At 41.0% G+C, this 21,695-nt stretch overlaps 1 protein-coding gene across 6 annotated transcripts in view; it reads right to left on the bottom strand.

The window, feature by feature from the left end:
• Positions 1 to 8,904: 8,904 nt before the first annotated feature.
• Positions 8,905 to 21,695, bottom strand: part of wdpcp (WD repeat containing planar cell polarity effector) — a 74,709-nt gene continuing 61,918 nt past the window's right edge. For 5 of the 6 annotated variants that reach the window (XM_030442480.1, XM_030442479.1, XM_030442481.1 and 2 more), the window contains 5 exons: positions 21,021 to 21,120; positions 15,211 to 15,325; positions 12,535 to 12,626; positions 10,568 to 10,611; positions 8,905 to 9,431 (listed from right to left, as the gene is read on the bottom strand). In XM_030442480.1, coding sequence (XP_030298340.1) covers positions 9,381 to 9,431; positions 10,568 to 10,611; positions 12,535 to 12,626; positions 15,211 to 15,325; positions 21,021 to 21,120 — 402 coding nt within the window. In that variant the 3' untranslated portion in view covers positions 8,905 to 9,380. Of the gene's footprint in view, positions 9,432 to 10,567; positions 10,612 to 12,534; positions 12,627 to 15,210; positions 15,326 to 21,020; positions 21,121 to 21,695 lie in introns of those variants that run through there. The other variant, XR_003986983.1, reaches the window with a different exon arrangement.

Raw genomic sequence — 21,695 nt, 5'->3', positions numbered from 1 at the left:
CGCCCTGAGTTGGTTTCTCCAAAATAACCTGCAGGAATTTCACTGCCTCTGATGCGGTAATTACGTAGGTGGGGCCAGGTTAGGGGGTCAGATGTAAGTGTGTGTGCGTGTGTGCGCGTGTGTGTGTGTGTTGCCTCAGAGCTTAAACGCATTATAAAAGAGGACAGGAGGAGGGGAGTAAAGAAGAAGAAGAAGAAGAAATATGGCGTCAGTTCTCTGGCAAGGTTGTTTTGGACGAGCATGAAGGCCGCGCAGAGCGCAGAGGAGGCAAGGAAAGCAAAAAAACCACATCTCATGCAAATTAATTGCCCCAATAAACCTCCGTCCTTGTGCAGAGAGCTTCCCGCCATGAAGAGCAGGCTGCGCGCACGTTTCCTCCCGCCTGTTGTTTTTAATTAAGACAAATACGAGCGGGTTTCAAATCGTCTCCAGTGAGAACAGAAGCAGGACTCGGACTTTGAGAGGAAAAACCCTCAGGCCTTTTTTATTTTGTTTAATGCAGCTATCGATTATTGGCAGTAAAAGTTAATCTGCTGAGCTAATAGATTTTTTTTTTCCAGTTTTAAACACTCAAATATTCAGTCTTCTCACGTGAGATAAAAGAAAACTCACATCTGAGAAGAAAACAAACAAGAACATATCTGGAGTTTAAGCTTAAAAAGTGACCAGAAATATTATTTTCGAAACGGTTTCAGCTTTAGTTCTAATAGTAGAATCGTTAAAAGTCAGACGAGGATAGAAACCAACAAAACTATGATGTATTTATACTATTTTTGTTTTTTTACTTTAGAGTATTTGTGCTGCAGTTTTCCTTCATCAGGCCCCTAAAACATTTAAATCACTTCAGCTCAGGATATAAACACGCGAAAGTTCTGAGGAGGTTTGATTGATTTTGTTTTGGCGTCAAACGAGCCAAAAGATTTGCGCGTCACAAATTGATCAATAAGCTCGAGAGGAAGAGAGAAAAACGGAGCTCTCACAATTATTTTTCTGATATTTGCTTTTTCCTCCCTGGAGATGTGTTTGATCTCTTAAACGAAACTGCGGGAATGTAAAAAATCTGATGCGTAAAATGTTGGATACGACTGTCGATAATCCCTCCCATCAACCTGATCAGATTCTCATCCTGATCGATACATATTGTGGTCTCTCCCCGCCTGCACAGAGCGTGTTTCAGCTGCAGTCAGCCGTGTGTTGTCCCTCTTTCTCTCTCTTTATGTAAATGCAGCTCGCAGCAGCTGAATAAATATCTGCCGACCAGCACATTAAACATGTTTGCGTCAAGACGCGCAAACAGCGCAGCGAGTGTCCACGAACAGCGGCGGATTTGTTCGGATTTGCATCAAACAAACATTTGCGACCAATCTTGTGGGATTGTTTAAGGAGCCTTGCGAGAGAAAGAGAGAAAGAGAAGGATCCACAGGTCTCACACGAGACAGCTGCTCACCTTCAAACACACGGAAAGAGAAAAGAAGCGGCGAGAGGAGAGAGATCCGTTATTTAATGTTTCCTCGGAGGACGTGACGCTCACTGAACAGCTGCGCAGACAAAATACCAAAAGTAATAACAAAGACTGGAATACTTCTAATTTCGTCCTGACTAATTTCTTGCTTTGGAAGATATTTTAGAATAAGAAAGTTTGAGTAAAATAAGGAGGAAAGTTTGGGGATATTTTGGCCTCCAGTCGTGCGTAAAAGTAAAGATTAAAAAGTAAACCTCAGGAGAAGTTTGAGTAAAAGTCTTCAAGTATCTGATGGTAAATGAAATGTAGTTAAATATCAAAAGTTAATCAGTGATACACATAATGAAGAAAATAATAATACAAATAAGGAAACGTATTTTATATTCAGCATCCTGATTATCAGAATCAATTTTAGATTGCTGATAAAATAAATCAATGTTAAAAAGTGCAAACATCTCAACTGTGGACTTCACATTAAATCAAAAAGGCTGAAATACTAAACTATATATTGTATCAGCACACTGTGTTGGTGAGCTCTGGCTGTTTTGTTTCCCAGCATGCAGGAAGAAAACTGCAAAAACAAAGACGAACTACAACATTAATATCTGCAGATTGTTACATAAACTCGTGTGTTTGTTTACCGGCTGCAGCTGCAGGTAAAACTCGGTCACGTCTTGTTTGAGGAGCTGAAAATCTCATGTGAAGTGACCGACTGATTTCCTTCTCATCTCAGTTTGGAACAAACATCTTCTCAAACCTGCACGTTGCGTCAGAATATCTAATAGTTTATTTGTTCTGTCTGTGAAACAGGAGCCTCGCCGTCGTTTACTTCTGTTACCTGCTGCAGCTGCTGCTCGGTTTATTTCTGGGGTGGAAATTAAGACATTAGGACACAAAACCAGCTTGAAGACGAAGCCACAAAAATGGAAAAAACTACCTTTGGAATTCACATCGGTACGAAGAATGACATCAGTGTTTAAGAAGGAAAACCACTCAAATGTAGTGTTTTCTTTACATAATACTGAGTTTAAAATAAAATAGTGACAGTGCAGTACAACAAAATCAAACACACATCAGCTTCATTTACTTTTCTGGACGTCTTTTCAGCCCTACAGATGCATTAAGTGTATAAAAACACACCTTGAATCAACAGGTATCATAAAACCATCTCTTGAATAAAATCCTGACTGATAAAAAACAATGAAATAAATAATTATCAAACTTTTTATAAGATTGAAATCATCATAAAAACAAGGACAGAGGTCATGAACATATATTTTTTCGTCTGAACTTCGTTGTAATCTATGGACTGAATATTCATCAGGGTTCGTCGTCCAACACGTCGAGAACCAAAGTAGAAAAGCAAACATGTTGACGCCGACTTGTTTGGCCTCGTCCGAGCTGCGGTGACAGACTTCCAGGTTTAACTGACGAATGTTTCCTGAGTGATTAAATTGATGATGTGATCTCGGTTCATCTCTTTGTTTAACACACCTTGTTTTGAGGATCAAAATTCTTGGAGTGCTTGGAGGAGATTTGAGGTCGACACAAGGTTCAAGCGGCGCGAGGACACGACGTTTTTTTTTTAATGCAAAGTGACTCATAATCAAAAGTAAAAATCTTCTAATCTGAGCAGAAACTACATGAAACCAGTTCCGTTATCGGCCCTTTTGTTATTTCGAGGGTGGAACAGACTCCAAAATGTTTTTAATAAATACAAAATCAGCAAAGCAAATAAATGTGACAAGGTTTCCCGTTCAAGGAAAATCTGTCACGACTGACTTCTTTATAAAAAAAAAAAGCACGTTACTGGACCTGTTCATCACTTCACCTCCTGCGTGTGTGTGATGAGTGTTGTTTTAACCTGAGCTGAGAGGTCTGACGCCTTCATACTCTGTTCAATAGGACGATCGATTGCACCGCGTCGCCTGTTGTCAACCGTTGACCTTCTGGCCTCTCGCCTGAATGTGGGTGGACTGGAAACTGTTGACATTTTGTTCACACTTGTCCAGGAAGTGAACTGGAACCGAGCTGGACCGTTTTTGCATGAGTGGCTGCGATTCCTATCTAGAAAAAAAAAAAAAGAGAGAGAGACAGACGGAGAGATAAAGACGAGACAGAAAAACCGGACTGATCCTCCTGTATTATTTAAGTTTGCGAGGCCTCGATATGTCAAAGTGTGAGAAAGAGAGAGATGTGGAGGACCAGGAGATGCACTGATAGGCGCCTGCATGCTGGGACTGTTTTCTTGTCTTCCATTTTCATGCAGGACAGGGAAAAAAAAGAAAAGCAAACACTTGTCTTTCATTGGCTGTTGACTGTCGCCAGACGCTGGCATCCTGGTGTGTTCATAGGCCGGTATGAGGAGCGAGAGGTGATACAGAGGAGGATTATATTTACCTGAGAGGTTAATCTGGGGTCAACTGTACACCGACATGGATGGAGTCCAGGCGAACGTCTCCGGTTTCTCTGCTTTGTCAGAAAAAAGGTGTTGATTTCTTTTTTTCTTTAACATATCGATTTTAATTTCCTTGTTTCCTGGTCTGCAATACACAGAATCTTCCTTAAAACGTCCCCAGTAAAAAGGCACCAACGACCTCTTGATCCAACTCAAAGAAGGTGAGAGTGCCGTTGGTTCCTCTAAGGGGGATTTCACAGTTGAGTCCAGGCGAACTGGACTGAAAGCAGCTTAGTCACCCTTCTGACACAAGGCACTGAGAGCATTCATGAAATTCCTGGTGGGTTTACATACTGCAGGTTTAAGTTGAGCAGAGGACACAGTGAGGACGACACACCGTCTCTCCGTTGGGCCGAGCTTCTTCTGATCGAGTCCACACAGTACGCTGACTTTGGAGGACTTTGGCACATTGATCACCTGAACATGTGTTGGAAATGTGAAATAGACAGATATGATCATTGCGTTTACCGGAGCCTGCGTACCACACATCTACATTTTTCCTAAACATGAGACAATAAGAGCATCCTGCAGTTTTGCTGCTGGATGTTTATTTGGTTTTAACTGTCTGTCTGACAGACACAAAAGATTGCCTTCAGTTACAGACAAGAGTCAGTTTTATAGCAGATTTGTGCAAAGTTAGCCGCAGAGCAACAGATGTTGTTGCTTCACTGTTTTGTAAATAACTTTAATCATACTGAAGGTTGAGTAACAAATAAAAAGTCTGAAGGTTGAAGGGATAAAATAAAGTCTAGAGCTACGCTAGCTGCTAACATTAGCAGCTGCCATGCTCCCAATAACAAAACAGAGCTGCAGTGACTCATCAATTAGTTGATCAACAGAGACTAACCAACAATTCAAATCAATGAATCAGTCAGTCAATAAGTTACTTCTGTGTTAAAAATCTGAATTCATATGCCATACCAGATTTCAGCTCAGTTAGCCGTGTAGTTAGCGGTCATTTTAGCTGACTTGATTAGCAATGCCCGCACTGTGAGCTCAAACTGCTAGCACAGGAGCCTTGGACCGCTGGTGCTAGCTGGTTGGCGTGCTAACTTCCGTAGATTTCTCCTCGACACAACTGTGACGTTTTCTTCACAGTCTGTCTAACTTCCTCATTAAAATCTGATATTTTTGGGTTTAGGTATTTTCATCTGACATCAAGGAGGACGATGCTGTGGTCGTTTTAGTCAGATTTCTGATTTCCATAATTTATGAAAATAACCATTATTTGCAGCCCAAATGTAAATGTTAGAGGAACATGAACATCTGAACCCATCCGGTGAAGCATTTCACTCAAAATCACACGTGTAGCACTACAAAGAAGTCTTAAGATCGCCCAAATCTTGAGGAAGTATCCTCTGGGGAGCATGAACGTCTGTACGAAAATTTCACGGAAATGTACCGAATAGTTGTCGAGACATTTCACTAGACACGACATGCCACATAAAGTCAGGAAGTTACCAAAATCTTAAGGATTCATCCTCTGGGGAGCAAGAATTGTGTTATAGTTGTTGAGATATTTCCATCTGGACCAAAATGATGGACGGGCAGACCAACATCCCTACAGACCCGATGCTGTGTAACAAACACAAGAATACTTTTATTTATCTACATATTTTAGGTTATGCTAGTTGCCAACATTGCACACTAAACGAAAGCATCTACCTGAAACACTCAGATGGTTTTGGCGTCTATCCTCTGATGAGACACAGAACAAAATGATCAGAAGTTCTTTAACAGTTGATCATTAACTTAAAGAACCTGAGGCTTCTCTCCAGCAGCTGTTCTGAGGTCAGCCGAATGCTTCCTTCCTTCTTTTCTTTCCTTCTTTGAAGTAGCTGATGGGAAATCAGACAAGACCGGACTGGTGAAAGCAGCTCAGAGTTTTTCTGGACAGAACCGTTCATACCTGACTTTGCTTTTTTTTGTTTTGGTCCTGTCCTCCTGATGACTTCCTCACCTCGCTGTTCCTTTTAGCGTCAGGATAAAGGAGGGATGGAGCAGAGAGGTATTTGCAGAGGGCTCGTATTATCTCATCTGGAAAGGATGCAGCAGACCCTCCTCCCAAGTCACAACTTGTCTTTTTCCCTTAAGCCCTGCAGACACGAGGAAATCGTAATGGAGGCTCGTTGGCCTGCAGGCTTCAGTGTTTCCCAGGGAGGATGTCGTCTCCGCGTGTCAACAGAAAGCTGTCTGACGTGTTGGCCGCGTTTCCTCCTTCATTTAGTTCGTCCTCATTGACAAATTTCTCTGGAAGCCCGAGGGCAGCAAGAAGGAAAACCTACGTCTGCACCCGTCTGCTGAGAGGTTGAGACAAAATGTAAACCTTTCTCACGACCTTTGACCTTTCATTCATGAATCATAGATGAAGAAGGAGAAAACTCTGAAAAGGGATTCATCTGCTCATATTTTTAATTTCAGTAAACCAGCTCGACATTAGATAAATCTTACGTCGGATACGTTTGAGGTCCCACAGACCAAACTGTGTAAAAATTAGAATATAAATAACTGTAAAATTAACCTTTTTCCCTTTAGATACTTTTTCTTTGGTTTTCTTACGACCTTATTAAAATCCAACATGCAGGAAAGTATTACAGTGGTGATCTTTACCTCAACTGGGCTTGGTGACAAACACAGATTATGTCTTTATTTATTTTAATCTTAAAATTGAAGATATCTTGAATCAAAACTTATTTTATATACATATCGTACTGTTCTCTCATACATTACCTTCTCTGTGGAGATATTGAGACGTACAAAACAACTCTAATCTGATTTACTTATTATAAATCGACTGGATTATTATGAACCAACCGACACACTATATATATTTTAGACAACTAAAATATGAGCTGCTTACATGATATATAAACAGGGCAGTTAACTCCACTCCAGGCACTCCAAATATAAGAACATGAAACAAACGAGGAAGAAAATATTAAAAATCCTTAATTTGAGTTGCTTCTCTGATGATTTATTTCACTTTGATAAAGGCTTTTATTTTCTTCCTTGTTTGTCACATGTTCTTACATTTAGACTGCCTGCCTCTTTGTTTTTAAGTAGCTTATGTTGCTCTCTAAGATATTAAGACAAAACAATGTACAGTCTGGTTCTTCTATCCGGTGACGTGACTTATTTCTGAGACAGTCTCTGCAGAGTCAGTTTGACATTTTATGAACAAAATGTTTTTTTTAAATCCAATAACAGAAGTCCTCACGGACACGAGCACATGCATATATTTTGAATTTAACCACGTTTTTAAAGCAGACAGAAGTAATGAAAATGTTTGACTATTTTTGGGAGAATTTCTTATGTAACATGATTTTGGACTGATGTCTTTTCTTAGAAGTCTGCAACCAAAGTGTGATTTTTTTAAGCCGTTAATAAAAATGGGCTTCCGGATTCCCAACAGCACATTTCTCATCTTAACTGTGGTCTCAACAGAGTCCTTCTGTTTCTCTCTGACCTCAATCTGAGGTTGTTTTAATCACAGAGTATCAGATTATAATGCTTCAGGAAGCAAAAACAGATATTTAATACAGATATGTTGCACCGTAATTAAGCACCGTTCATGATGGAAAAAAAAGTGCATCTCAATCACTGACTTGAGAACCGATAACTAAGAGAAACTCAACACTATTCTGCCTGACAATAAGCTCGTTCCAATTACCCTCAGCTGTCAGTAATTACTTCTCTTTGATGTCTTTAACGGTTCCTGACATAGTTGTCTCTAATATTTTGGGCATCTGGCTGCTGGAGATCAGTGAAACAAACCTATAAAACATACAACTTCCCCCTGAAGGGAGGCGGTATCAGTCCAATCAGAGCCATCATTAGATGTGATAAGACCGCCGCAGAAACACTGCACAGCTGTTGCACAGAGGAGAGGGGGAAAAAAAAAACAAAAAAAACACAGATAACCTGGATAATAGCAAGTGCCGCGGGCTTGATTCATTTCCAAATGTTAACAAGGCCGTTTCACAGCTCCAGCATGCCGCGCAGTATGTTAATACCACTAATAAGCCTATCTCTGCGAGTCATCTCGGATGGCAGAGATTTGAGCGTCAGGCGGTGTTTCACAATAAAGCTGCTGGCCACATTTTAAATGAAGCATAACTATTTATGATGCTACAAAGCTGACATAATTGCTTAAAGGGTAACTGAGGAGAGCGTTTGGTCTCGTACTTTGTTTTCTGTATTATGAAAGGGGAGATTTCACTGTTTGCATGTCATAAAGGCTACTGTGTAGGCCATCAGAGCGATGGGAGGAACTTGTGCTCGCCTGTTAAGCAATTTTGCAGCTTTTATTCGAGCTGTCAAGTCAAACAATCGCGAGATAATGCAGCCTTGGTTTGTAAATTATGAACGTGTCAAGAGATTCACTAAAGGCATTGACAGATGCCACTTATCTCCAGCAGGCTCTGCAGTGTGACTGTATCATCAGAGGGGAAATATAACATTTTGATGTTTACATAAGAGAAGTATTAGTATCAGTCAGAAATGTAATTCCTTTCACCCGTCCCTCTCGCAGGGGATTGACTCCCCAAAAAACATACAATGATTTTTTTTTTAAGCTAACAAAACAAAAAAAAAAAGAGCAGAAAAGCATCCTCGCTGATCTTCTGTCCATTTCCAACATCGCTTCTTGTATATTTTTTGGTGGAAATCCTCTTAGAATGCAAAGTAAATAGATTACGATACAGTGAGGGATTAGGGCTCGCGCGGCGCTGTCAGATTAGTCGGTGAGCGCAGCGCGTCGACAGCTCTGACACGGCTATGGCTGCTGTTCAGGAAAGGGGCTCCGCGCGATGCTTTAAAGACGCTGGTTGGCTCCTATTCATGAATAAAACTGTGGCCCGTAATCTCGGCCAACACACACACACATCTATACAACACACACATCTATACAGCACACACACACACATGCACTCACACACACACTCACACACACACAGAGGAAGCCGGGAACATTCAATATCAGTGGTGATGGAAGTATAATAGAAGTCTTTATTTTTTCAGGCTGATTAATGGCGAGGTTTAAAACATTCTCTGTCGTGTTTTTAAAGGCAGAACCCGTCGTAACTGTTTTCTTTTAAGGTTCATTTAGTTTAAGACTTCACAAAGACAGAAAATAACCTGAACTCACATCAAACAAGCTGCTCGGTGCTTTTGATTTGGCTGAAATATCAAAGAAATACTGTGACAGTTCTACAAAATAATCACTGTGTTTCAGTTTTAAAATGTACAAAAATTAATACAAAACTCGTGTATTTACATCTATTATACAGTGATTAAGCATTTGAGTCCGTGTCCAGGTGTATTAATACAGGTGAGTATCTACTGTGAATATAAAATTATAGACAGAGAGAGAGAGAGAGCCTGTTACTGGTGAGATGTTGTTGTGTCTCCACAGTCCCACTGGGATCAATAAAGTGCTCTTATCGTGTCCTCGTTTGTTTTTCAGACCATTCCTAAATGGACCACGTGCAGCATCTCGGGGTCGTCATCTTCCTGAGAGAGAGAAAACAAAAAGAAATGTTACGAGTTAGAAACATGAACGCCTGACCGTAAAGGCTTCACTAGTTGAATCTGAATCCGCATGAGGCTGAACTCATTAAATCCTCTTTTATCCTTTATTCACTCCTGAAAGCTGCACCGACACACGAACGTTAACTAAGATTATAATGGTTTAATATATTAAATATAAAGTCTATAAGCCGTCAGCAGCAGAAATCTTTTAGATATAGGAAGACTTAATTAATGCTGCAACTAACAATAATTTAATGATCTAAACTTCAGTTTATTCTATAAAACATAAAAAAATAGAAAAACACTCATTATAACTTTCCAAAGTTGCTGATCCAAGTAGATATTTTGCATTTTTGCTTGATAAATGATCATTAATCCATCATCAAAAATACTGATGAACATTTTCTTGTCATCATCTAATTGATTAATTGATTGTTGTGGCTCTAATCTGCAGACTTAAATACGCTATAATGTCCTCTAAGATACTAAACTCTAGTATTCTTTAACTAAAGTGCAGTTTAATAGTATTTCCCAAACTTTTTCACTATGATGCTTTAATATAACTCAAAACTCCACATCTGCTCATAACAGATAAGCCTAATGTTAGATGAATATCAGAAAAGAAATACACAAACATTACCTCGACTCTCCATTCAGCTTTTATAAGCAGTATATAAACATCTAATAAACGTGAAACAAGCGTTTCTTTATGCATTTATCAACATCTATGATTCCCTCCGTGGGTACAAATAAGTGAAGGCTGTGTATAAACTGATAATCTTTTATACAGTCTGTACTATAATTGAACCTTTAACTGTTGGCACACACTGAACATTAATCAACACTTCCCAGTGTTATTACATTTGCTTCCAAAGACATTATAATGTGTTATAAACCATTAATAAATGTTTATGTGTTACCAGAGAAACACAGTTTAGTTTCTTCTAGTTTCCTCAGGTTGGGAACAACTGAACTGTAGTAAACGATGCGACAACATTACTACTGTATATACACTATTGGCTCTTTTCCGTCTGATCCACAGACATGACATGATACAGTCTTGTGAATTCTGTCAACAGAAATGAAAAGAAAAATCAATTTCGGGTCAATCAACTTACGTTCCTGTTGTCTCTGACACCTTCACTGCTCCCTGCAGAACAAACTGAAACGACAGCAAATGTTGGAGGATGTTAGACGCTCCTGCAAACCAGCTGTGACACTTTAAACAAGTACAACAAGCAGACATTAGACATGCATAATCACACACGGCAGCCCTACAGCACATAAACACACGCGTGCTGCTGAATGCCTGAACAGGTTACATGCTCGCTCAGTGGGTCGAACACGTCGCCTTTTCTGGGTTTTAACGAATGTAAACCGTTGTCACTCATGGCGATCTCTCTCGCTCTGAGCTCTGCGTTAATAAGGTTATGATTGACATTAAAACCCCGGCATGCCTTATACAGAAATTTAAAAACCTGATGCAAATTCCCTCCAATAGCCTACAGTCCGGATTATCAAATGACAGAGCGATTTGATAGCGAGACAATTGCTAATCAACCGAAAAATGGAATTATTAAAATGGAGAGAGCAGGAAGGAGGAGAGGAGCAGAAGAACGACGAGGTGATGTTTTCTTAATGGGTGTTTTTCCTAAATGACCAGTTAGTCATCGCAGACATCTGAGACCGGCAGAGGAGAGCACTCAGGCTACATTTAGAGAATAAAACAGGTTGAATGTCACCAGAGGATTGCTGCAGGGCTTAAAAACGTGTCCTGAAACCGACATGTTGAACATGATGAGATTTAATATAATGAGCTGCCTCCCTCTCTCTCAGCTGTTACTGAGAGGAGGCTTGTTGTAGGTAATTTGGGTAGAATTCAGAGCAACACTGAGGGTGATTTTCTTTAAAGTTAAAATGAAAGAAAGGGAGAATTAAATGTATTTTAAAAGTTGGGTCGAAGGAGGTGAAGGCTGGTAGTGTGAAAGCTGGGAGAGACCGCTGACTCGACCACTGATGGTGTTTATCTGAGTGGAACCACTCGATATTTTTGATGATATGTTGGAACAATTTCCTGCTGTGTTTGTGGCGAAAAAGCCGCGTTGGCCAAAACAAGATAACACGATAGGAAAACACAAACCAAGTGGTTTTTGGGCCCAATCCTAACCTGATCATTAATGAAACTTCCAACATATTGGAGGTTTGCAGAAACATTTCTAATATTTACTCTTTGGTGCCATCTTCTTTCATGTAAAAACCTGGTGCCTACATTACCCACAATGCAGCACGGTCAACAACAGTTGAGTATCAGACTTAGATCAAGCCTACAGGATGACTCTTTGAAGTTTACATTGTGAATTTGAGCGTCAGAAACGCCGCGAAATGACTCGTTTGACCGTTTGGCCATTCGGTCCAACAAAATTTGGAAGTCAAAAAGAGACGTATGATTAAAAAAACTGATTTCTATTGAAGGTATCCCGGCACTAAACCAGAAGTTAGCTGGCTCGGTCGTTGGGCCCCAAAACACGGAAGATCCAGTTAATTTTTCAGCTGGGAAGTCGAGTCATTTTGGCTTCATATGTCACTGAGCAGCTTCCCTAGGAATGAACGGGGCTCCACCTCCAACACTGTGTCCAGATTTAATGCAACATCCTTGATTCAGATGTGTTTTACCAGCAGCAGCTAATGTATCCTTGAGCTGCTAGCCTAAAGAGGTCAAGCACGCTCACTTCTTTCTAACCCTACGCAACCAGATTGTTTCATATATGCAGTAGTTCTCCATGAGACCTCAACAGACTTTGAGTTGTCAAATCAGTGGAGTTCCCCGTCGATCATCTGCAACACCAAGATCTTTACGACGGCTGGAAAAACACCTGAAACATGAAGCTTCACAAACAAACCTCTACTCTTCTTACGTTTATCATTCTGAATCTGCGGCCATTAATCTGCAGGTTAAAAATGTTCCTTATCTATATTCTTGTGATTCTTTAACAGAGAACAGTTAAGATACAGAATTAGATAGCTCTTCGCAGACACAACAGAGATACAGGCGCTTTGAGTGCAGCAGATAGACGGGCAGACACACCTGTTTGTCTCAGAGTCCTGAACACATCTGGGCTCACGGTCACACGTACGCTCTCTGGTTGCGGTCTCCTCTGATTGGCTCGTCCATCAGCGCTGAGAGACCAAAATAAAACTGAGTTACATCTTAATTTAAGATTAACAAAGAAGAATATTATATATACCTTACAGAGGGACAACTGAACATGAATCAGCTTGTCTTTAAAGGTTCAGTTTGTTGGATTTTGGTGGATTTGGAGGCAGGAATTTAAAATTCTGTTTGGGGATTCATGATCAGGCTTTATAATCTGTGCCAGCAAATGAGGTGAGCTACTGAACCCTTTTCTTCTCATGGATTCTGGACAAGAATATTAAACAAATACATACAAACTGAAGTGAATTTATCGAATAGAAAGGCTCGACTCTCATCACATCACATTAACTTTCGCCTCCGCTGAGCACAAATAAAAAATAGCCTCCGTCCTCCTTCCTCCACTGACAGAGGAGATATGTGATGAGTGAGAGAGGCCAGCAGCCATCAAAGGAACGTTGGGATGCTTCCCAGATTCCCGTCTCGTTCTCGCTCACTTCTCCGCGAGCAGAGTCGGATTTGGGGAATGCGGGAATCGTGCGAGGAGCCCCCGAACTGCCATTGTGCTCGCATCCCTCTCCTTTCTCTGCTCTTTTCTCAGCGAGCCAAACGGGAGAACGCCTGCGCTACAATGCCTCCCCTACTCCATCTCAGCTAAGCTGTCATTGGCTTCACATGAGAAACAATGAAACTTCATCGGAGACCAGATTACAAAAAGAGGGGGGTTCGATATGAAAAAACAAAAATGTTCTAAAGGAGGGGGGAAATTGTGGAATAAAAAAAAGCAGAGGCTTTTGTCTCTTTCTCTCTGTGGCCATTATCTTTTGGGGGGTTTGGGGATCTGCTTTCTTAGCCTCTGTCAGCGGTGCAGGGGAAGACCTGGGGTAGTACGACCGGGCTTTTGGCTGCCAAATCGCCCTAACCCTCTTTACCACTCTTTTTTTCTGCTCTCGTTCCTTTTACTGTTTTTAAAAAGAGCTTAGGACGGAGCATCTCTCTCAGTCTCTTCCCCTCTCTCTCTCTCTCCCTCTCCCTCTCCCTCTCCCTCTCTCTCTCTGGACCCAGCTTGTTTAAATTGGCTGATAGGAAGGGATTTGGGATGGATGGAGGGGGCTTAGAGAATCGCAGAGTGGAGGGGTTGGAGGTGGGGGGGTACAGAGAGTCATCAGTGTTACAGTCAAACAGCCATGAAAAGCCTATGAGGATGAAAAGAACAAGAGCGCTTTTTTATCTAATGCACACAAATCCCATATAAATACTCCAATATGTTAGTTGGGGTATGACAAGGAATGCCCCTCCATCGCTCCCCCCAGCCATCCCACAATAATAGAGACATGGATGGCTATATTTGTATGTTTCTGTTTGTGTGTGTGTGTGTGTGCGTGTGTGTGAGACAAAAAGAGGGATGCTTTCAGTGTGTCTTTAGTCACACTGCTTCAACACGTCATTCATGTAGACGAGTGTATTAAACAATCAGTCTGAAACAGCGAGTTGCGTCTGCACTCTGGAGACTGAACCATGGTGAAAATGGACTCCGGTGGAGTTTTTAAAATGTGGCTCCGGGTTTCAGCGTTGGGATCGCTGGAAGCGTAAGACCCGGAACTGATGTGGCACTGACATTTGAAATGTCACTGGGAGTGAAGGCTTTTAGGCTGCAGCTGGGTCATTTGGCCACAGACGCTCTCATGCAATTCATGTACAGACAATGGTGAACCACTGTGGGAGAGGAGATGACACGTGCTAGTAAAACAGGGAATCATCTGCACATAAGATCTCTCCTGGGCTTCATTTAGAGCAAGTTTGACTTAATATTTTGTTTTAATTGTAAAGCAATGTATAAAATGACAATATTAGAACAACGGCAAAGTTGTCACATCTTTACAGTGAGTTTCAGTTCATTGTTTAGCTGTCTGGCCCACAAGTTTACTGTTTTAAGTCACTCTCAAGCTCTCAAAGTGTCGTTTTGGGCTGCAGCAGGTTGTGTTTTTGTTGAAAAAAGTCATAAACATCAAGACATTAAGTTACATTTGCATTTAAAGGACAAATGAAAAAGAAGTTATGTATTTGATTTGCGCCACAGTAGACAGTAATGTTTTGAAGGGACACTATGTAGTTCTGTAGAAGAAATTCAAACTAAAATATATCAATATTTTCAACATTAATGAGGTAGTAGGACAAACTAAGAAAAAGAAATATGGATTTTTCCATAACTGAATAAACAAGCTGTTCTTGGAGGAAAATAAGGTCCCCAGAACACTTGAAACACTGGAAAGGAAGCACACACACACACACACACACACACACACACACACACACACACACACACACACACACACACACACACACACACACACACACACACACTCTTCTGATCACTACCTCACTCTTACTCAGACTTCCTCTAAATAGCTGCTGTTTTCCATTTGGGGACAGAGCTTTTGTCCCCAATTGCACCTGGTCTTGAGTCTGAAAAGTGTCCTTGTGTTTGTGTGAAGATGTGTGTGTGTGTGTGTGTGTGTGTGTGTGTGTGTGTTTTTAGCTTACTCACTCACAGACACACACACACACACATACACACACACACACACACACACAGTAAATGTAACTCACTGTGTTGCAGGAGTGCCGGCGTACGAAGGTCCTGTTGCACTCTGGTTCCTCTCCGTCTGTCTGTCCCCGAGGCTGGAACCACACGACACACCATTTGTGCCTCTCAGTGGATCTTCTAGGGTACACAAACACACAAAAACACACACACACACACACACCAACACAGAAAGAGAGGGATGAGGATGAGCAATTGTTTTATTGACCTAAGTTTAGAATTAAAGGACAGCCCACTTTGTATCATTACCACAATGTCCTTATTTTTCTCCTCTGGACTACAAAGTCTGCATCAAGTCATTTTTCTTAAACCATTCATGCAACTTTGTGTCCTTATGGAAGCTTCCGAAGTCACTTTGATCTCAACTGATCTATTCAGGTTTTTCCATCAATTCGTCATCCGTTTCTATATTGTATGTTCTTCTTTGTTTGCATGACAAAGTCTGAAGAAGATCGTTGTGAGATCAAAACGTTTCTCTTTAACGTGTATTGGCACTGATTAGTAATGTGTCTATGTGTTTATCAGCCTTATAATCTTTGATCTCTATATGATTTTTCTCGACAGCTGCCTGTACTCGAGTACATTTAGACGCCACACATTGACAATCTTCATGCCAGTAAAGTTTCTAAAATTGAGACAAGAAGTCGAACAGTACTGGAGGTTGTGTGAACCAACAAAGCTGAGAGGGGAACGGAATCAAACGCTGCTTTCCTTCAACACACACCGGAGCTAACAGGCTTTCACCAAAACGACCAAGAAAGCAGAGGAGAGGAGGTGGAGAAGTGGATCTTCAGATAAAGCTCTTGTCTCTTTGCCCATTGAAAGGCCCCGCAGTCACATCAGCCTTTGTGAGGGGGAGACGGAACGATCAGGCGAACGACTTGGCTTCTCTTCTTGGCAGAACGCTACTCCAAAGAAAAAGAGATCGAGAGGAAGAGAAAGAGGCCTTCCCTCGCACTTGTTCGCTACTCTGCCTCTCACAATGCCGTATCTATCCAAATCAACACACTTGTCAGCCAGACAGCTATAAGCGATTTCCAACGCTGTTATAAAAAGGGACCATTGCTAAGCTGAAATGTGTGTCCTCTATTGTGTGTTTATGTGTGCAAGCGAAAGGCAGAATCTCTGTTCACCAGGATTCACAATGCATGCAGATAAATATGAGATGAGGTGCATAGAAATATGCCGTCTCTGCCCAATCTGATTCCAAGTCCGAGACTGATGCTGGTGAATCGCAAAAGACGTCAACCTTAGAGAACCACTAGATGTGGTATTGAGTCATTTTTTTTTGCGAATACCAGAGAGAGATCATGCGAACAAAAGCAGAAGAGATGCTCATCTTTCCAATGCTTCGTCTTTCCAATGCAAATCAACTTGTTTCTATGATTTTCTTGGAGTGAAATTAAATAATTCAGGGTGTTGATCAACACCCTGCGAAAACACGTCTGTAAGCAGAAGGAACGTCGCCTGTGGACGGCATGATACATGGCCAATGCAAGCTGACATGCAAGAACAATTACAACTCGCTCTATCAAAAGTAATTCCCAAAGACGTCTCTCTATTTTTTCTCCTGGTTTGTTTACCTCTAGCCTCTGTTTACTTCCACATAGCCTAAATCACGTCAACCTCTGACGAAATTACGCTTTACAGCCGAGTTCGTTTGCTCATAAAAGTTTATGGAAATGCACCAGATTCCCATTTTTGACATTTTATGGAAACATGGCTAACTGATGTCTTGTCTCCTATGATTGGTCAATAGTGATGACTGATTGTGTCTAACTCCATTTTTCACAGCAGATTCATCAGAAGTGAAGTCTGAGAAAAAACATGTAGGAATTTAGGAACCTAAAAAAGAAGAAAGGGTCAATACGTCACTGAATCTTGCTTCGATAACAGCTGTATCCAAGTATTTCAGAGATGCCCTAAATTCCAAAACATCTATGTTGTACGACTTCTGATAAAGAAATATATACAATAATATATACATAATATCTCAACATTCAAGAGTGTAAAATGTACAAATTGTTGTGTGTGTGCATGTGCAGTAAATGTGTGTATTTGCCTCCATAACAAGCAGCTGCTCGGTGCAGGTCATTCACTGTTTGTACAAGAAAACAGCAGGATGTGTCGGGTCTCTGAGTTCCCTGCTTTCACGTTTCTGTTTAACAACTAACTGATTATTACAAATAGATCGTTCATGCAGGATTCGGCATGACCTGCTTTTCACGTCACACCCAACTGCACACATACTGTACACATATTTACACAAACACGTATGTCTCCGAGGGCCTCTCTGAATTTGACCTGTCGTGTGTGACAATGACTGAGAACAAGCAAATATCTGTGTGTGTTGTGTGCGTTCAAACTGGAAATGTGTTTGTAGCTGCACCGTGGGAACTTTAAAACGCTTGTGACTGATGACACGAGGCTGTGTTGAGCCAGTGTGGAAGGAACTGAACTTGTATGTGTTCAAATATATAGAAGCAGCCACTCTTCCAACACATTCAAATAGATGCATTAAGTGATGATACAACAACCAAACACACCTAGAGACGCTGTTTGTATTTCAACAGCAGGTCTCATCCTGATTAATCTGCAAAACACACTGTAATTACTGTACGTTAGGAATGAATTCTCCACTGAGTAACGCTCACACTGACTTATTTGTTAGATACACACAAACCCCAACAGAGAATAAACATTTATCAGAGAACAAATATTAGTTTTTTGTTTGCTTGTCTCGCTTTGAGGAGCCATGTTCAAAAATGCCTCTCACTTTTTAGTATATACTTATTTCATTAAAACCAGAAACAACATAATTTATTAGTTTTATCATTGTGGAATAAAAGTTAGCCAAAAAATGTCACTTATTCTGAAACATAATGAATAAGTAAAGCTGCCAGATCAATGCAGATGGGTAAAAAGTACAAGATTTACCTCTAAAATATAGTTAAGTATAAAGTAGTGTGTTCTTCAGAGCTGAGCTGAGCCTACTGGTGTGTGATGGCCATGCCAGGGGCTGTGTGTGTGTGTGTGTGTGTGTGTGTGTGTGTGTGTGTAAAGCGAGACACCTGTTCACTGGAGCCCTCTGCTTGAAGCGAGCCACTCATTATTTATAACCTGGCTTTTCTGCTCTGTTAATATGCTCTGTCTGCTTGTCTGCACGTTGACACAAAACTGCACACACACACACACACACGCACACACACACACACACACACACACACACACACACACACACACACACACACACACGCACACACACGCACGCACGCAACACACTACTGAGAAAGGCCTCAGTTTAACCGTTGTGGCTGTGCACAATGTCAATATCCTTCTCTTTAGTGTGTGTCTGTGTGTTTTCAAACACACCTTCAGTCAAACCATCTAACACGTAACACACTGATGGCTAACGTGCATCAGTGTGTGGAAAACAAATAAAAAAATAAAAAATTCTCCAGCTTTTAATTTTCTGTTCTGTTTTATTCTTCCCTCTTTTGACATATTAGCATTCCCAGCCACGGAAATGCACCGACTCTTGTTGTTTTGTCTTTTTGTTGTGTTGGTGGACGTCTGCTGCTTGATCTTGCACCTACATTTGACCAGTTTAATAATATAGCTTACAGCACTGAAGACTACCAGATCCTGAAGAATATGACTGACAGATATCAAACAGAGGCTATTTATGTAGTAATTCTAGCTAACTGCCACACACACACTGCCGGGATCAGCTGGTTACGTTATTGCTATTATAGTCGTGGTGACTGATGAGGATCTCTCGTAAACCTTGAGATCTTAAAATGGTTTTAGAAGACGTTATTTACACCCTCAACACCCAATTGAGCTTGTGTACCGACCTCAGACGGTGTAAATCATATCTTTACAAATCAAATTTGGATCTGGGGCTTCCGGAGACTTTGACGTAAAACAACTACTTCAGTTATTTAGGAGAATCCGGCTTTTCATAACTTGTGTGAGTAGATAACGACTGAATTTGTAACAATACAGCTGCTTATTTACACATCCAGCTGTTACAGAGCATTCTTGTCAAACATTTAGGATTGTTGATATTCACTCACTTTAAGCTCCGTTTTTGGTCTCCACCTCCTCCCGGGGTTAGTATCAGGCTCTTTAGCTGCTAAATGCTCCACTTAGTTCACCAGCTAGTTGCTGTTCAGTTACCCTAACAGCTGAAAACGATGTTATCATTAATGCTTAAATTGTTTATTGTTTGGATAGCAGATTTTTACTTAGTGGTTAGGTGAGCAGATGTATTTTAATTTGTGTTGACATAGTGCTCATACACATAAGTGATTTTTAAATTTTGTATCATAGAAACATCAAGCTAATGTACGGCTGCATGCTTGTTTATTTCCAGCGTTAGGAATTTAAAGCAGACTGTAGGAACAAATCAAAACCCTTTTTTTAAAACATACTTATTTACAAAAGCTGGCATTAGTGACAAGAAGCAAATAGACTAAACCGGAAAAGGAGAGATAAGAACAACGGGTGAGCTGCACAAGGTTAATTATTGAACCATCATTTATTCATTTATTTTCTTCACTTGTTTAGTCTTTCATTTTACCTTTATTTCATTTATCAACTTTTTTATTTACCCCTTATCTCTCCCATGTTCCCTCCTCCCTCTCTTCATTTCTTTCCTCTGTCATCCCCCTTTTTTCTACCCTCTTCTGTCCCTTCCTCCCTCTTTCTCTGCAGCGCTGCTGTCCAAGGATAGGACGTGCTGCAGGTGATGGAGGTAAATCATCGAGGACATAATTAAGAGGCTTATGAGGAGTGTGCGTGTTACGCATCACATTAGAAAAAAAAAAGAGAAGAAACTGGATGCAAACAGGCCTCATAGTTACACGAACGCTCATTTTCATTCACAGACAAACACACAGACGCTCAGCCTCGGGGGTTTGACCTTATACAGTGGAGTTAAATACCTCTCTCGCCTCATTTGGTTGTGCGCGAGTACACACACACACACACACATACACATACACATACACTTACACATAAACTCAAACACATTGCCTTCTGGTGTGATTTAAGCACCAATGAAGGACTCATCAGACATGTTCATCTAGTTCCCTCACAAATTTGAATGTTTTCTGCTCACCCGTTGGCCCTTGAAGCCTCTGTGAGGAATTGCGTGTGTGTGTGTGTGTGTGTGTGTGTGTAATCAGGAACTCGGCTTGATCCCCTCTGGTATGTGCTTTCGGGAGTGTTTGTCAAAGGGCAGCAGCACAGCCTGAAGTAACGACAAAAAAAAAAAAATGGTCCTTCGCTGGTTTTCCTCCCTTTGCTGGTAACTCCAAACAACATCAGTGTAATTTATTTAATTAGTCTGATATTAAAGACTTTGTTTTGCACTTTATATCACAACACTGTTAATACAGTTTGGGTGAAAAAATATATATCTAGAATGATCTATATCTACTATTCTTGATGAAGATAAATAGATTTTGTGTAATGATGTTGCCGTTTCATGCTTTCCGTAACGCCTGATACAAACTTTATTCAGTATCTCATGTTTAATCATCAAGTTGGATGATTTTGTCTTTAAAAAACAGGTTGTGTGAGTACATGAATATTACTCTACCCAACATGATCTGATTAAATTCTCCTTTGTGCTGTTAAACGAAGGTGAGAGCCTGAGAAAATACCTGGTGTTAGATGTCAGAAAAGTGTGTCGGAGTGGGTGAGTTACCGAGGTTATCATGAGACCACCTCTCATTTCAGATGTGCGGGGAAATAACGGTTCACATTTGGTGTCTTTTTGGTTCGACATTATGATTATTTTTCTTACCGCTGCCTGCGACGGCCTGGGCCTCGATTTCATTAGCTTTCCTCTTGGCCACATCTGCGAGCACCACCTCGCCCTTATCGCTGGCAACATAATGGAGGTCCTTTGAAGGTAATGCAAGAAAGAAAGAAACGTGAACGTTAATCTAAAATGAATCTAGGCTCCGATGACAATAGGTTTTTTTTTTTTTTTTGGAGGGGTGGGTGGGGGGGCGGTGTTTTGGCGGGAGAAGGAAGAAACAGATGAAATGACAGGAAAAAAAATGAGCCGTTTGAAGCGCGACATCAGAAAGAGCACCGGTTGGATGAAATGCCGGTTCCTCCAAAAACTTTGAAATCAGCCCCCTCCCCTCATACACACACCCTCGTCTCCCTGGTTTTGAACTAGGGAGGATGTTATCTGTCACATTTCAAAAGTGGGAGAGGAGGCGAGGGACTGTTCACCTTTCAGAAACGCTGGTATTCTCTCTTTACGGAGAAACATATCCAGCCGAGCACATTACTATATCAGCCCGCGACAATATTGGAAACAGCATGTATCCTCTGTATCTCCCTGTTTGAGTCTTGCAGGGCCATAAAGAGAGATAATATTGCTAAATGATGTCTGAGGGTGGCTGATTTAAAGCTCAAGGCTGCCATACTATTCATTAAAAAGCACAGTGCATCAGACAGCTGTTCC

This window comes from Sparus aurata, chromosome 15, assembly GCF_900880675.1.
Source record: "Sparus aurata chromosome 15, fSpaAur1.1, whole genome shotgun sequence".
NCBI classification, from domain to species: Eukaryota; Metazoa; Chordata; class Actinopteri; order Spariformes; family Sparidae; genus Sparus; species Sparus aurata.
Note: the sequence above shows the minus strand (reverse complement) of the source record. Positions and strands in the feature narration are given on the sequence as shown.